The 15,908-nt window shown below is 43.7% G+C and overlaps 1 protein-coding gene across 1 annotated transcript in view; it reads right to left on the bottom strand.

Moving 5' to 3' along the window:
• Positions 1-470: 470 nt before the first annotated feature.
• Positions 471-15,908, bottom strand: part of LHX3 (LIM homeobox 3) — a 25,603-nt gene continuing 10,165 nt past the window's right edge. The window contains exons 2-6 of the mRNA XM_028715786.2: positions 13,514-13,685; positions 11,443-11,645; positions 9,866-10,017; positions 7,571-7,742; positions 471-7,027 (exon numbers count right to left, since the gene is read on the bottom strand). Coding sequence (XP_028571619.1) covers positions 6,636-7,027; positions 7,571-7,742; positions 9,866-10,017; positions 11,443-11,645; positions 13,514-13,685 — 1,091 coding nt within the window. The 3' untranslated portion in view covers positions 471-6,635. The remainder of the gene's footprint in view (positions 7,028-7,570; positions 7,743-9,865; positions 10,018-11,442; positions 11,646-13,513; positions 13,686-15,908) is intronic.

Here is a 15,908-nt window from a genome sequence, read left to right as displayed (position 1 = left end):
AAGTAAAGCTTTTAAATTCACTAATGGTCTGTTTATTGTGAGGGGGTTGGAAACCAGAGAAGCACTTTAAGTGGACTAAATGGGATGTTTAAAAGGTCTACGTCTATATTCCTTAAGCTTCACCGTGTTGCATAATTCTATGATTTTAAATGCTGCTGGGAGCTCTCTCTTGCTGGGGCGTGTGTTTAGCCCTATGCTTTGGATCTAGGGATCCAGCCAATCATTTTATTAATTACCCCACTTGGATGATCTAGCTGTCTATTTTCCCCCACAACCTCTTTCTTCTAAGAAAGAAGTTGCAAACACTACAATCTTTCCTCTGAGGGGAGTTGTTCCACTTCTTTGATAATCTTGGTTGCCCTTTTCTGAACCTTTTCAGGGTAGCTATTTGTAATGTGGTTACTTGATGCATTTATTATTCATTTTATTTTTATTTCATAATATTGATACATTGCTTGATTGTTTAAAAATACTTCAAAGCAGTTTACAAAACGATAAAGCCAGAAAATCCAGAAAAAATTGACAAAGGTACTTTAAAACATGCAAAAAGTTAAAATATAAAAACAGGTTAAAATTCACCTCAACTTTCTAAACATCTACATAGGCTGGTTTAAACAAGAATGCTTTTGACATATGCTGCAAAAAGTACAGCTAAGGCACCGGCCTGATATCAAGAGGCCGGGAGTTCCAAAGTGTAGGCGTTGCCACACTAAGCAACCCCATTCTTACAAACGCAGTACTGGAGGTGATGATGTGCATTCATCAACCTTTGCCTTAACCATTACTAACTCCAAAATGACAAACGCCTGTACCGCTGAATACGCTTTTTTATTATTCTGGACCTAGTTTTTCTTCTTGAAAATAAATAAAAATATGCCACCCAAACCCCCAAATGGTGTGGTGTATACACAGCCAAAGGTTTTGCAAAACAAAGGGCCTTTTTTGCTTGACAGTTCAGTTGCCTGCCTGCCTGTCCTTGCCTCTTTCCTGCCGCCCTCCCCACACTCTCTGCCCCACCACATGGCTCTGGCCTCGGCACCAGAACAAGCCAACCCCTGATGGCATCTGTGCTAGTCAAGGTCCCAGGAGAGGCCGGCGTCCCAGGAGGTGTTGGCCACAGCTCGGCAAATCTCTTCGCTCCATTAGGCACCAAATTGTGACATTAATTCTAACGGCTCTGTGGAGATGTAGCTGTCAGGGGTGATTTACTCCCCTCCAGCTGACAGGGGGACATTTACAAGCCTCCCTGTGAGGCGGGCCAGGTGGCCTCGGGTTGTATTCATTCATCCCAAGCTTGGTGGCGGCAGTAGCAAGTAGGTGGAGGGTTTAATCCTCGTGGCCCCCACCCCCCGCCAAAATGAGTGGGCTTGAGTGCCCTTGAATGATAACTGGATGCAGAGGGGGAGAGTTGGTATACAGGGCTCCCCATCAAAATAGCCCACATAAATCTCTGTGTTTGCTTTTAAATGCAGCAAAGTGGTTTTTTGCGGGCTAGAGAAAGGTCTTTTCAAATGTCCTTTATTACTGCCTCTGCTTAATTCTACATTCCAGTAACAAGAAAAGATTCAGAGGTGCCCAAAAGATGACCAAGAACATTTTCCATAAATACAAGGAAATTATAAATCAAGGAAAGCAAAAGAAACAATCAAACACGTAGTTTGCTAACACTAGAGCTTGAAGACATCTAATGAAACTGAACGTTGTAAGATTCGGGACGAATAAAAAGAAAGCCTTCTTCACAGAGTGCAGAGTTAAACTGTGGAACTCACTGCCACAGGAGGTAGTGAGGGCCACCAAGTTGGGTAGCTTTTAAAAAGGACTGGGTAAATTCATTGAGAAGACTATTGAAGGCTACTAGCCACAATGGCTATGCTCTGCCTCCACAGCAATGCTTCTGAATGTACCAGTTGCCAGAAACCACAGTTGGGGAGAGATACTCTTGTGATCAGGTTCCACTTGCAAGTTTCCACAAGCATCTGGCTGCCCACTGTGAGAACAGGATGCTGGACTATATGGCCTGATCCAGAAGGCTCTTTCTGATGTTCCAAGGCCAAGGAAAGCAGATGAAACAACCTACACAGTTTGCTATCAAATCTTGCCTGTATTGTGGTGTCAGGCTCAGGATTCTGTCATGTTTGACATTGCCCCAGATATATGGATGACGTGTCAGATGTAAGCACAGAAGAACAGATATGATGAAAAATAGATTTTGAGTACGTATATGTTCATTATCACAGGAACTCCCTAGCAGGGGTTCTGTCCCAACCTTCATGCTGTCTGTCTGCCCATTGAGAAATCATCCTTAGAGGCACTAGCTGAGTTGGTGTGATGTCACAGAAGCCCAGAGATCCAGGGACATCTGTTATGAAAACAGTTGAGTACCAATTCTGTAAGTCTAATTCAAACACCCCTGTTCTGTGTTCCAAGATAAGGCTGGGGCAGAAAGCTAGATGGTTATGAAGGGTGGGCAGAGGGGCAGGGCAGCTCTCCTTCGGTCCCCTCACAAAGCTCCCACCAACTTCTATTCCTTCTACCTTAATCTGGGCCCCCAAACACCAGGACATCTCCCCACAGAGGCCCATCTTGTGCTTGCAAGACTATAAGGCCTTCCTCTGTTTCTAAGGCATTTGACAGACTGAGCATCAGTTTCGTTTTGCATCCCACATTGGGTCACATAGTGTCCATCTAGCACATTGTCTGCAATGACTGACAGTAGCAGAAGCTCTCCAGGGGTTCAGGCAGGGGTCTCTCTGAGCCCCACCTGGAGATGCCAGTGTGGATTGAACCTGGGATCTTCTGCTTGCAGGGCAGGTGCTCTGCAGCTGAGCTGTGGCCCTTCCCTTGTCGTTAGGTCTGCTTGGCACAGTGCTGCAGAAGCACAGAGATCACATAAAAGTCATCCTGTGAGTTACACACAAGCTTTGTGACAAAGGTTGATCGCTAATTCACACCCTGATCCCATGTTATTTGTGATTCATCTGGTTGCCAGGTAGACGCAACCTGCCTGGAAACCTGCCGCACCTGCCTGGAAACTGTTTTGATGAGAGGATTGGGTTGGATTAGCAGTTCTTCATGTGACACATCCTCACCTGTTTCCCCCCTTCTGTTTCCTTATGTTCACAAGGATCAGGTTACCCACCATCTTAGCAATGATAATGATTCAAGGTCAGGCTGCCCCACCATCTTTCTCTCTGCTGAAATAGAGAGCTTATGAGACTTAGGAGGCAAATGAGGAATTAATTGTATTTATCCACAGGGTCATGAGGAGGTTTAGAGAAGGTTCATTTTCCATCCTGCTGGAACCCAAGTGTGGCTAGTGGCACTGAAAGCGGCTTTATTGAGGGATTCCTCCATGGAAGGGGATCCCACAGGAATAGTCTTTGAGACCATCAGAGGAATGGGTCCTGGCTTCCAAGGACACCTCAGAAGGACATCAAAAGAGCCTTGTGGCTGAGGCCAAAGGCCATTAGTCCAGCATCCTGTCATCATAGTGGCCAATCTAGGAATCTAGATAGACGACCTGGAGGTTTCATACAGACACACTGGTCACCCACAAACCCATGGAAGCCCCACAAGCAGACATGAGCACAAAAGCACTCTGCCTTTCTGTAATTCCCAGCAACTGGTGTTACTCAGATATGTTTACTGCCTCCAACAGGGGAGGGAAAACATAGCCATTGTGGCAAGTAGCCACTACTACTGACCAGGCCTGGGCTGTCTTGACTTCAGACCCCTTCAGTCCACAGCCTGGGATGAAAGAACAGACACAGAAGACAGAAGGGGTCATTGGAGTGCCCCTCAGCACTCCCCCCAATAGTGACCGGTAAGTGTGGGAGCTTTATGGAGTTACAACCAGGAGAATATTTGAGCACATTGAGCATGAGGCCCCATCAATCTTTTGCTGACAAATTTATTGAAAGTCTTCACGGTATTTGGTCAGAGAGAAAGAGACAACAGACAGAACACATAACCAACAGGTAATATTCAGCATTACAGGTTATGATATACAGGAGTCTGCTTTGAAAAACACAGGGGTTCCTGGAAGAAGGAGGGGGAGGGATGCTTAGAAAATGTCCCTTGAGGGCTTTAAGATGGGTGCTTGGAAAGGGTCTGTCTCCAACATACAGAAAGTCTTCACCAGAGACTGTGTTAGGGAAGCTTTTGGCAATCAGGCAGCAAAGAAACCAATTCCTTTGCAATGACAGCCTCACAGAGGGGACTTTATCCCTAGCAAACTAATGAAATATGGACCTTGATTTGCAGTAAATGTTTAAGCTGCCATCCTGGACATACTCTGATGTACATACCCCATTGAGCTCAGACTTACTTCTGAGCAGACATGCATAGAACCTTAATTGACTCATTTGTTTGATTGCCCAGTTAAAAACCTTTTGCTCTCCAGTAAATAGGACATATGCTTCTCTTCCCCCTTTAGAACTATGTTTCAAATCTTACACACAAATTAATGCAGCTTTAGCAAGTTAATGAAGGAGCTGGCTCTTGCAGCAAAACCAACAAAGGGCCGGGTGGCTTCTTAAGGGACTAGCAACTTGATTATGCTATAAACTTTTACAGATAAAGCCCACAGTTTTATCTGCTGAAATGGATCACAATCCATCAAAGATGATGCCGCAATCCATTTGCCCTGCCTTTCTCTGACCAGTAAGATTGACTTCTGTTCTACATCTTTGGATCATCCAAATTTCTGTTTTATTCACCCTGCCATGCTTTTGCATGTTTTCATATTGCTGATTTGCTGGTTTGGGGCTGTGTGTTTTAATGAAATATTGTTCATTTTTAGATAGTTCGCAGCGTCACCTTTTTTTTAACATTCAAGGGTATTATAAATGCTTTTAAATACATTTATAAGCCTTTGAGGTGCAACAAGGCTCTTTGTTGCTGAAGGGAATAAAACCCTTACAACCAATTGATAGAAATTCCTTTGACCAGGGAAGCAGCATCCCCCCATTATGTGGGATTGCAGGGAAATAGGAAGCCTGTAGGTGCAGGGAAATAGGAAGCCTCAGGCTGAGGGAGCCGGCGTTTGTCCATAGACAGCTTTCCGGGTCATGTGGCCAGCAGGACTAAACCACTTCTGGCGCAAGAGGACAGAAACCAGAGCAAACAGAAATGCCATTTACTTTCCCGCTGTAGCAGTATCTATTTATCTACTTGCACTGGCGTGCTTTCGAACTGCTAGGTTGGCAGGAGCTGGGGCAGAGCAACAGGAGTTCACCCCGTCGTGGGGATTCGAACCGCCGACCTTCTGATCGGCAAGCCCAAGAGGCTCAGTGGCTTAGACCACAGTGCCACCCACGTCCCAAAATTGCAGGGAAATAGGAACCCTGTGACAATGGAGGTCTCACCCCATTGGCCTCCAGCACCCACCTTCCCACCCAGTTGCCTACACTGCTCGGAGAGAAAGTAAAGAAGTGTGGGGAGATGCGTGGGGTGGGGTGTTTTCTTTCACCTTCTCTCCAATTAGGAAACATGGAGGGGGAGTGGAGCAGAGAAGGCCAGGGCTCACAGTTATTGCAGAGGGTTGGACTAGGTGACCCTTGGGATCCCTTTGTGTCACCGCCATTCCTGGCAACTGTGCCAGGCTCCCTGACATTCCACAGAAGAACCACTTTTAAAAGGAGTAACTTGAAAAAGCACACAAACCCCATTTCCCACTCCAGGAGATGAATGACACATACAGACCACTGATCTCTATGAGCCTATGATAAAATGAGAACCGGTTCTGTAATTAATACACCTTATTCACAGCATGATGGAAATAATACAGCTAGTAGCCTACAAATTAGGGCCACCTTGGCCATAAAAGAAAAAAAAAGAAAGAACATTGCATCATTGGCATTTGAAAACCTATGTCTTGGGTGCATGCATTTTTTTAAAAAAAGGAAAAAACCCATTCTCCCTCCCTCCCTCTCTCTCTCTCTCGCTCATATTCTTTTAAGAGTCTTCTTAGAAGGGTATTTCCTCAAAATATCTCACCTCTTGGAAGTATTCACACACACACACACACACACACACACACACACACCTTTCTTTTCACTGTGGAAAGCAATTTTGAAGCTATGTAATTTTTTCAAGAGCTTCTGATAGGCCTGGGATGGCAGAAAGGCCAGTCCTTCCACTGAGAGATGTATGGAGAACAGTGTTATTTTAAAAAAATAGAAACAAAAACAAAAACAAAATTAACATCCCTCCCCAGACACACATATATCTTATGGAAAGCACAAGGCCTGTTAGGCGCTCAGCAGCACAGCACCCTGTGCAGAAGCTGCAACCATCCTTGGGGGAAATACAGAAACTTTCTGGCATTTCCCCTAACCATTTGGTGCCATCAGTAGGGTTGCCTGGCCCTGTGGTTCAATGGCAAGTGGCCCAGCCCAGGAATCACTTCCAGACTGTCAGTCAGGCCCAAAAGGCATCTTGGTCCATATATATATTTTTCCACACATGCCCCTAATATGGGGCTAGTCCTGCGGTTTGGGCAGTGGATGTTGTAGGAGGATTTCCTCCATCATCTTTGCTGGCCAATCCCAACGCCAGTTGAGATAACATTGTCATTCCATTTTTTAAAAGTCTCAAGGGAGCACGCACACCCTTGCCAGATGTGATGGGCTCCATCAAAACTGGGCATGATCCACTTCGTCCAGCCATGAGGCAGGACTCGCAGGGAAGTCTGGGTAGCCCCCGCTGCTCCCCGTGGAGAGGTCCGAGCTGGGTCCATTCCCTGCCAGCACCCTCATGGGCTGGGGCACTCCCTGTCCGCTCTGCCCCACCAGGCTGAGGCCACCATCAGGATAAACCAGGCTGGACATCAAGGGCTGGTGGCCAGGCAGGGCCTGCAAAGGGCTGGTAGGGCGGAGGTCATGATACTGGTCTGGAACCGGGAGTCCGCTGTGCTCCAGGGAGAAGCCTCCATTGCCCCCAGCCGGCCGCCCCAGGGCAGGAGAGTTTTCCCCAAGGCTGCCATAGACTCCGTTGGTGTGGCTGATCTCAGAAATAGATGGTTCATCTGGAAGAGGGGGGAAAGAGAGAACAGCTTTATTTTTATTTTATTTTTACAAACTTTGTTGAATTAAAAAAACAACAGCAATCACCAAGCATAACAAATTGTCTTCCAAATGCATGTCCAGATGTTGCACATTGCAGTGTGTTGAGCTAGATGGCCCTTGGGATCCCTTCCAATTCCTTACCCTCCAAGTGTCCCTATTTTCCAGGGCCAGTCCCAGATTTACAGAAGCCATCCCATATTCAGATTAGAGTCCTATTTTCTTTGGAGAAATGTTGGAGGGTATGGAGTTATGCAACACCTGAACCAAGGAGATACAACCTCTAGAAGACATCTGAAGTCAGCCCTGTATAGGAAGTCGTTTTTTAAAAAATGCTTATTGTTTTATTATGTTTTTATATATGTTGGAAGCCGCCCTGAGTGGCTGGGGCAATCCAGTCAGATGAGTGGAGTATAAATAATAACATTGTTATTAATATGAAATAGAGCGTCCCTATTTTCATTGGAGAAATGTTGGAGGGTATGCAATTCTACAATTTTATGTACCTGTGAAGGAGACCTCAGCGTCGCTGTCCGGGCCCTCTTCCTGGATGCTCTCCTTGTCGGATTTAGAGTTCCCTCTTGACCGCTTCATGTTCCGGAAGTATTGCCCCCACCTCTGCCTCCCAGCGTCTTTCTTGAGCCGCTTCTCTTTCGCTCTCCGATTCTGGAACCAAACCTGAGGAGGCAGCCAGGAGAAGCTCTTAAATCTGCAACATTTAAGTGCTCCTGAGAAAGCCACTACCATCCTTGGAGCTGCAATTCACCTCTCACTGCAACATGGACTCACTGCAACATCCCCAGAGATGTCCATCTCTCACCTATTTTTATTTTTCTGAGGGTTGGGCATCTGCTACAAGTTCAAGCTCACATTTACAATATACAAGTTTATATTGACCTCTGAAGTTGTGGGATTCTGTCACCACAGAAATGCTATTATATATAGTTTCCATCAGGTATAGGTATATATGTGAGTATAGGGCAGTATAAAAATGTCAATAATAATAATCATTATCATCATCATCATCATCATCATCCCAGCATATAAACCTGATTCTTTAGTGTAGCAACAACTACACTTTGGAACTTCCTGCCTCTGGATATTTTGGTACCTGCTCAAACATTCATGTTTAGACAAGCCTACACAGACGCTTAGAAAGTTTTGTACATTTTCAAGTATTGTCACTTGATTTTATTGTTTTATCTTTTTGTAAACTGCCTTGAAGGGTCTTTTTTAACAACCAGGTGGTGTATAAATTTTATAGCATAAGCAAATAATATAATATATTGAAGATGCACCACTTTACCCTGGCCTTGTGGCCGTAATTTGTTTTAAACTTTTTTTTGGGGGGGGGGTATTCAACTAAGTTTTATTCAGAGTAGATATTTTGGAATTAATGAAACTACCTTAGACATGGTCATTCATTCCAGTAGGTCTACTCTGAGAAAAACTTAGTTGAAAAAAGCCCTGTGTTTTAAAATTGCTGTAACCTTGTGGTGAAGGGCAGGGAAGACATTGAATAAATAAATATTTATTGGTATTCCTACCTCCAGTTAGCCATTCGTTACCTGAAGGTGTCCAAGCAGTTAATTTTTTATTAATGGTTAATTATCCAAGCAGATAAATAATTTTATCGCTTTTGCATTACAGTACAACAATTCAAAACATGCATGTAATAGGACAAATAGACAATATTTAACAGCACATTTAAATGCCAAATTGCTTTGATGAATTTATTGCTGTGTTTGCTTTACTTGCATGTTATAAGGATTGCGATCTTTTGTTGTTCTTAATGCCATTGTGATTATTGTGCTTTGAGCTCAACATCCATTGTTGGAAAAGCAGAACAAAAAATATCAAAGCAAAGCAAATATTTATATTAATAATTGTTTGTTTCATAAAATTTATACACTACTCAAAAGTAAAAAAAAAAACCAGCACCCAAAGCAGTTTACAAGAAGATAAAACAATAAAATCAAGAAAAATCTAAAACATAGAAAAGTAGATTAAAATCTACAACAACTTTCTAAGCATCTGGACCCCTTTGTCTAAATGAGAATGTTTTTAGCAGCTGCCAAAAAGAGTACTGTGAAGGCGCCTGCTTGCTTGATATCCAGAGGCAGGGAGTTCCAAAGTTACCACACCAAAAGACCAAATTCTTACAAAGGTATAATTATTATGTGGCACCTATATTAGTGCCAATTCTGCTGATTGAAGCAGTCAAGAGGGTGTGTGATGGGTAAGGCAATCTCATAGGTAAACTTGTCGCAGGTTCTTAAGGTTTTATATATACTAACACTAACAACTTGAACTTGGTTCAGCAGCAAATCAGCAATCATAGCAGATCTCTGAGCACAGGTGTTATATGCTGACAAGGCACCAGTCCAGCCAGCAATTGTGCTTCAACATTCTGCAGTGGCTGCAGCCTATGGATCAAGCATGAGGGAAGCCCCAGAGAGGGCTCAGTGCAGTAATCCAACCTCGAAGTAACCAGTGCATGAACTACTATGGCAATGCTTTCCCAGTTCAGGAATGCCTGCAGCTGTCGCAGTTGGGTAACAGTCGATATTAGTAACATACCAGCAACTATTTTGCCAACCCAGCACACACTCTTCTCTCTCTTTCTCTTTATTTAAACAGTTTATATACTCTTAACTATAATGGTCTCTAAGCAGTTTGCAAAGATGCAATTCAGAATCAGTAAATATATATATATATATAATCAAGCATTAGCTAAAATGCTTGCTGGAAAATGCCTGCTCCCTCCCTTGCCCCACCCGCCCTCAGTTAGGGTCACTCACCTGGACCACCCTCATATCCAGGCCGGTCTCGGAGGAAAGCTGTTCCCTCACATGCCGGGCCGGCTTGGGGGAATTGTTGTATGCATTTTTCAAGGTCTCCAGTTGCTTGGCTGTGATTGTCGTGCGGGGTCTCTTCGCTGTGGACTCTGCTTCTGCAAATGTCCCCAAGAGACAAGGCATCAAAGATCCCAAAGCTCCAGGAGCCACAAACCTATGACCCTAAATCAACCCCCAGCCCATCCAATTCTCTGGATTGTGGGTTTTGTTTTTGTTTTTTTGGTTCTTTTAAGAATTCTTTATTGTTGTTTTTTTCATATATCCAAAATAATACAAGCAAACATTTTTTTCCACCCCTAACCTTGTCTCCCTATCCTCCTCAGAACAAAAAGTGTCTAGTAACTTTTATGCGCATGTGTGTGTACATGCATGCTTTTCCATAAATTTCCAACAGGCGGTTGAAAGCCATATTCCTTAGATATTAAAAATGAAATAAAGCCTGCCCAAACTTTTTTAAAGTCCTTTGTTATGTTGTTTTTCCTTCTTGTTCTAATTTCACACGTCTGTTTTTTCCCAAATCTGAGATGTCCATTCAATCCACATAGCTCTGGAAAGAGTTTGTCAGTGCTTCATTTCTCTGGTCTCTTTTGAACTAATGGTATAAACAATTCAACATAAATGGGACTGAACTCTATAACAAATCCTGCATAGTAGGAGACTCGACAAAGTGACCTTTGGCATCCCTTCCAAATCTACAATTCTACGATTCAATTCTATGGAATCAATTTACTAATTGTACTGTTCATATTGTACTATTGGAAAACCTGGCAACCTAAACTTGCATCTGTTATTTCTTCATTAATCCCAATATCACATCACCTGGATTTTTTTCCAGCAAGGGAGAAATAATTTGGGAATCCGAATATGTACACACATAGTGAGATTTTTATACCAATAACCAGCCTCCATTAACCCAATAAAATAAACTTTGTCAAATTTTTACACAAGCTGGATTTAGTTTAATCAAATAGATAGTTTTATTATAAAAGTGTATGTAAAAATACAAGCTCTGAGGCCCTTGACAAAAACTGAAAATTTATTAAACACAATGGATAGAGGCGGGGGGAAGAGTTAAATGGTACTCTTTATTGCTTAATGTAACTTACGGATCTATGGAACCCCTTCAAACGATATGGGAATCAGATATCAGCACACAAATTATTCTAATGGATTGGAATAAAATTTAGGAATCAACACCTCCAAAATCTGTTTCCAATTTTCTTAGGGAAACTGACCAAGTGACTCTGGCTCTGCCCATTTCCATCATATACCCCCTGACAGATTCCCCCTGATAGAATGTGGTCCTCAACAGAAAATACCTCACCCACCCCAGGTGTAAAGAGAGGTTGGTGAACTTTCAAAGCAGATAAAAAATCCATGTGACAATGAGTGTGCCAAGACACTCCGTACTAGGGGAGGCAACCCCCTCAAAGTGAGCACCACTTTGTGACCATCTATGGTGAAAATGCTCCATAAATATTGGAGATGAAATAACAGGGAGCCTTCTGGGTGTGACCCACCTCTCTGCTTGGCTGTCTCGTAGTCAGCTTTGCAAACCAGGCGACTGTCCTCCATGAGGTAGAATTCGTCCCCTGTGGCCAGCTGCCGCTTGCAGACAACACAGGAGAAGCAGTGGAGGTGATAGACAAAGTCTTGGGCTCTCCGCACAACCTGTGTTGGAGGAATCCCCTGTTGACAGGCCGCACATTTGGTCCCAAACCTCCTGTTTGGTCATTGAAAGGAACAGAGCTTTAGTTATGATTCTTGCATGGCAGAGGGTTGGACTAGATGACTCTTGGTACCCCTTCCAACTCTACAATCCTATGATTCTGTAAATTAATATGTTCTGATTCCTTCCTTGAAATTTTCCTATCATTGCTGAAGAAACTACATTCCTGTTGTGGTCCAGGATAATTTGCCTTGCGGGGGGTTGGACTAGATCAGCGTTTCCCAAACTTGGGTCTCCAGCTGTTTTTGGACTACAACTCCCATCATCCCTAGCTAGCAGGACCAGTGTTCAGGGATGATGGGAATTGTAGTTCAAAAGCAGCAGGAGGCCCAAATTTGGGAAGCACTGAATTAGGTAATCCTTGGGATCCCTTCCAGTTCTATGGTTCTATGATGCAAAGAAGATGATCCCATAGTCAATTGACAGCTCCTGGATGTACTTATTTATTATTTACTTATTTCATAAGATATTGTATGCTGCTCAATTGTAAAAATAAAAAATAAAAAAATCTCAAAGTCATTTTACAAAAAAGATAAAGCATTAAAATGATCACTAAGAAAAATTGACAATAATGTAAGAAATTCAAAAAGTTAAAATAACCAATAGACTAAAGACAAATTAAAACTCATCTTTAATTAAACAACTGCAGCAAAGTCTCTTGAAATAAATCAGCAGGGACAAATTTTATCTCATAAAATTTATACATTGCTTGATACTAAAAAAAAAACCTCACAGCTGTTTCCAAAAAGATGAAACAATAAAGTTACCAATAAGAAGAATTAATAACAATTTAAGACTTTTGAATAGTTAAAATAATAATAGACTAAATTAAAACTCACACCAACTTTCTCAATGTCTGGAGAGGTTTGTCTAAACAAAAAAATGTTTTTAGCTGGTGCCAAAAAGAGTACTCTGAAGAAGGTGCCTGCCTGATATCAATAGAGAGGGAGTTCCAAAGTGTAGGTGCTACTACAGTGAAAGATTTGAGAACTTACAAATGGGGAATTTATTGTACAATTCTGCTGTTGAAGGGGCCCAAGAGCATGCTGGGACACCTTCCCAAAAAATGGACACAGAGTGAAATCTGGAGTCATGCGCACTCATCCCCCTGAAAGTCCATAGTGCAAGTGGTACAGGGAGCTGGCTGTCTTTCTTCATGATGGGAGGGGAATTCTGTCCATGCCCAAGCAAAACCTGGTTGTTGCAGGTGGATCAGGCCAAAGGGGGCCCATCTAGTCCAGCATCCTGTTCTCACAGCGGCCAAATGCCCCCAGAACCTAGGAACTGAGATAGACTGCCTCTGGACCTGGAGGTTCCATTAGAACATAACAAGAGCCTGGCTGCTGGATTGGGCTAAAGGGAGTCTATGTCATACAGCATCCTGTCCTCACAGTGACCAACAAGCCCACAAGCAGGATCCAAGCACAACAGCAACTCTCCAGTTCCCCACCACCTGATGTTCAGGAGTAGACTGCCCCTGGGCATGGAGGTACCACTGTCATCATAAACCTGGCCACAATGAGGACTGGTGGCTGGACTAGACAGGCCACTGGCCTGATCCTGCATGGCTCTGCTGGTGTTCTTATGCCTCCAATGGACAACTCTTTCTTTGGCTTTTGCAGGATATCAATTGGCCTGAGTCCTACCTCCAGGCAAGGCTTGCAATTATTTAGTTGTGATTCCTACATTGTAGGGACTTGAACCAGATGGCCTTAGGAGGATTCCTTCCCCTTCTGTGATTCTTTGATTCTGTGACCTTATTTTGTTGCACAGGGGGTGGATCCCAACAGGGATCTCCCCTTAGGAAACACACTCCCTTGTGGCCCATTTGATCCCCCTCCTCCTCCACCCCCAGGACTCACTTAAAGAAGTCCTCCTTGCAGTAGACGCTCTCCCCGCGACTGAAGCACTTCTCCGCTAGCTGGACTTGACAATCACTGCACTTCAGGCACTTGCTGTGCCAGTGCCGGTCCAGCACCTTCAGGATGAAGCGGTCCACAATGTGCTGGTTGCACCCTGCGCATAGCGGGACCTCTGTCGGGGAGAAAGACACAGAGACACCTGTCAAGCCAGGTGTTTGCAACCTTGCAACGGGTTTGATGCAGCAGCAAAAAGGGCTAATGAGATTTTAGGCCAGAGCAAGGGAAGGAATAGTACTGCTCCATTCTGCCCTGCTCAGACCTCACCTGGAGTCCAGTTTTTGGCACCACATTGCAGTGGGCTTAACTAGATGGCTTTTCGGATCCCCTTGGTGTAGGACGGAGCGTGAGAGGTGGGGGCGCTGAGTTTTTTTCTGCGTTGCACAGGGTGCTGCTGAAATTTGAGAGCCCAAAGTCTGCCACTGGCCCCCTTCTAGAATGCTATGATCCTTTAGCTGTGATTCCTGCAGTGCAGGGGGCTGGACTAGATGGTCCTCATGGTCCCTTCCAATTCTGCAATGCTGATTTTAATACATGAATGATTTTATTTATAAAAAAAAAACCCAATCCATTTTTAAAGCATTCTAAAAGAAGTTTAAAATGTTCTCCCAGCCACTGATCTCAAATGTTGCCAGAAACAAAGGCTTTCCCTTCAAACTCAACGATTCTATGATCCCCCAAAGGCCTTATGGCCGGTAAATACAGTGATAAATACATAAATAAAAATTAAAAACATAATAGAATATATCCCTTACAGGTGTTAAAAAGAAAACAACCTGGAGATTTTAGAGACATGCAGATTAGTTCGCTCAATTCAGTAATTGAGTGATTAATCTAGGCATCTCGCTCTCCCCTCACTTCTGCCTCTTGCGCGCCCAGTTCTTGAGTGGTCGCACAGCGCCTTGCGGATGGATGCCGGTGAGCCTTTTCCGGGGTGGGGGAGCGCAATGTCTCTCCTGTCCTCCCCTTTTACTTCCACTGGGAAGCGAGCCGCCCACTGGCATCCCCAGGAACTGGGAGGTGGGGAGATAGAGAGAAATGGATCGCTTAAGGCGCAACCCGATCCTAAGGCACGTTGGCTCAGAAGCAAGGTAGCAGGATCATGGCCTTGGCAGACGGGGAACCTGTTGCATTGCTCACTTTTGCTGTGGCTTCCTCCGCCGCCCCCATTTACCCCACCCCTTTTTTTAAGTATTTGTCGATTTTCCTAGGGGGGTCTTCCTCCGCCCTCCCATTGGTCTGAACTCACACACGTCGCCTTCCTCCTCCACCACCGCCATCAAGTCCCATCAAAAAAACGAATCAAGTCCCATCAAAATCACCGCCAAAAATAGGAAAGCTAAATTATTGCTGTTGATTTTTCCTCACTGGTAATTTTATGGTTTGTGTAAACTGCTTTGAGGATGTGGCTGTTGGTGGGTGAGTTTTTAATTAATACAGCGGTGTATAAATTTTACCAAATTTTACGATAAGGATTCCCTCCCCCACCTCGCGCGCGCCCAGTCGCGGGCAGGGTGCAGAAACAAATCAAGGCTCAAAATGTGGTTTTAATACATCCAGCCCTGCCTCGTTTTTGCCTGGAACTTTCCTTGCTTTTCCTTCGCGTTTTGTTTCTTTTTTATTTTATTCTGTTTTTTTATTATTATTATTCTGTTATTTGTTTTCCTTTCTGGAAATTTGGGTTATGACGAGTTTCAAGTGCCTCCCCCGCCCCCCTTTTTTTAACACAAGGCTGGTTTTCGTTTTCAGTCGCGGCACTCGTCATATCCCCGAGAGTATTTTTGTGCGCGCTCCTGATTTATTTTAGACCCTTCCTTTCCTTGAACTTTTTCTGGCGAAAGACGTGAGCGGTTCAGATGCATTGCTTTTGACACAGGGGTTCGGGATTTTAGGACTCACCTTAAATTTAGGGTCGTGTGTTGTTTTAAATGTTTTTTTAAATACTGGGTTTTAGTGCTGCAACCCGCCCTGGGACCTTAGGGTGAAGGGCGGGCAATGAATAAATTCATGATGATGATTAATCTATTTGACGTTTATTGTTGTTTTAACTATCACAGTCGCATCAACTACAGGAATACACACGCACACACACACACACACACACCAAAATTGAGGAACAGCTTCAACCGAAATATGCCTTTACATTAATTTATAGCAAAATAATATGAAAATGAATGAAAACTGTTGTTGTTAATTCGCATTTACCTATATCTATATCTATAAAATTGAAAATAAATCCTGATAGCACTTTATTTAGAAAATTGAACAAAACATAGTGCATAATTGGAGGAGGGCGAAAAAGAGAAAGTTTTTGTCTTTCTTAGTTCAGGGAGACACT

Source organism: Podarcis muralis, chromosome Z (genome assembly GCF_964188315.1).
Source record: "Podarcis muralis chromosome Z, rPodMur119.hap1.1, whole genome shotgun sequence".
NCBI lineage: Eukaryota > Metazoa > Chordata > Lepidosauria > Squamata > Lacertidae > Podarcis > Podarcis muralis.
Note: the sequence above shows the minus strand (reverse complement) of the source record. Positions and strands in the feature narration are given on the sequence as shown.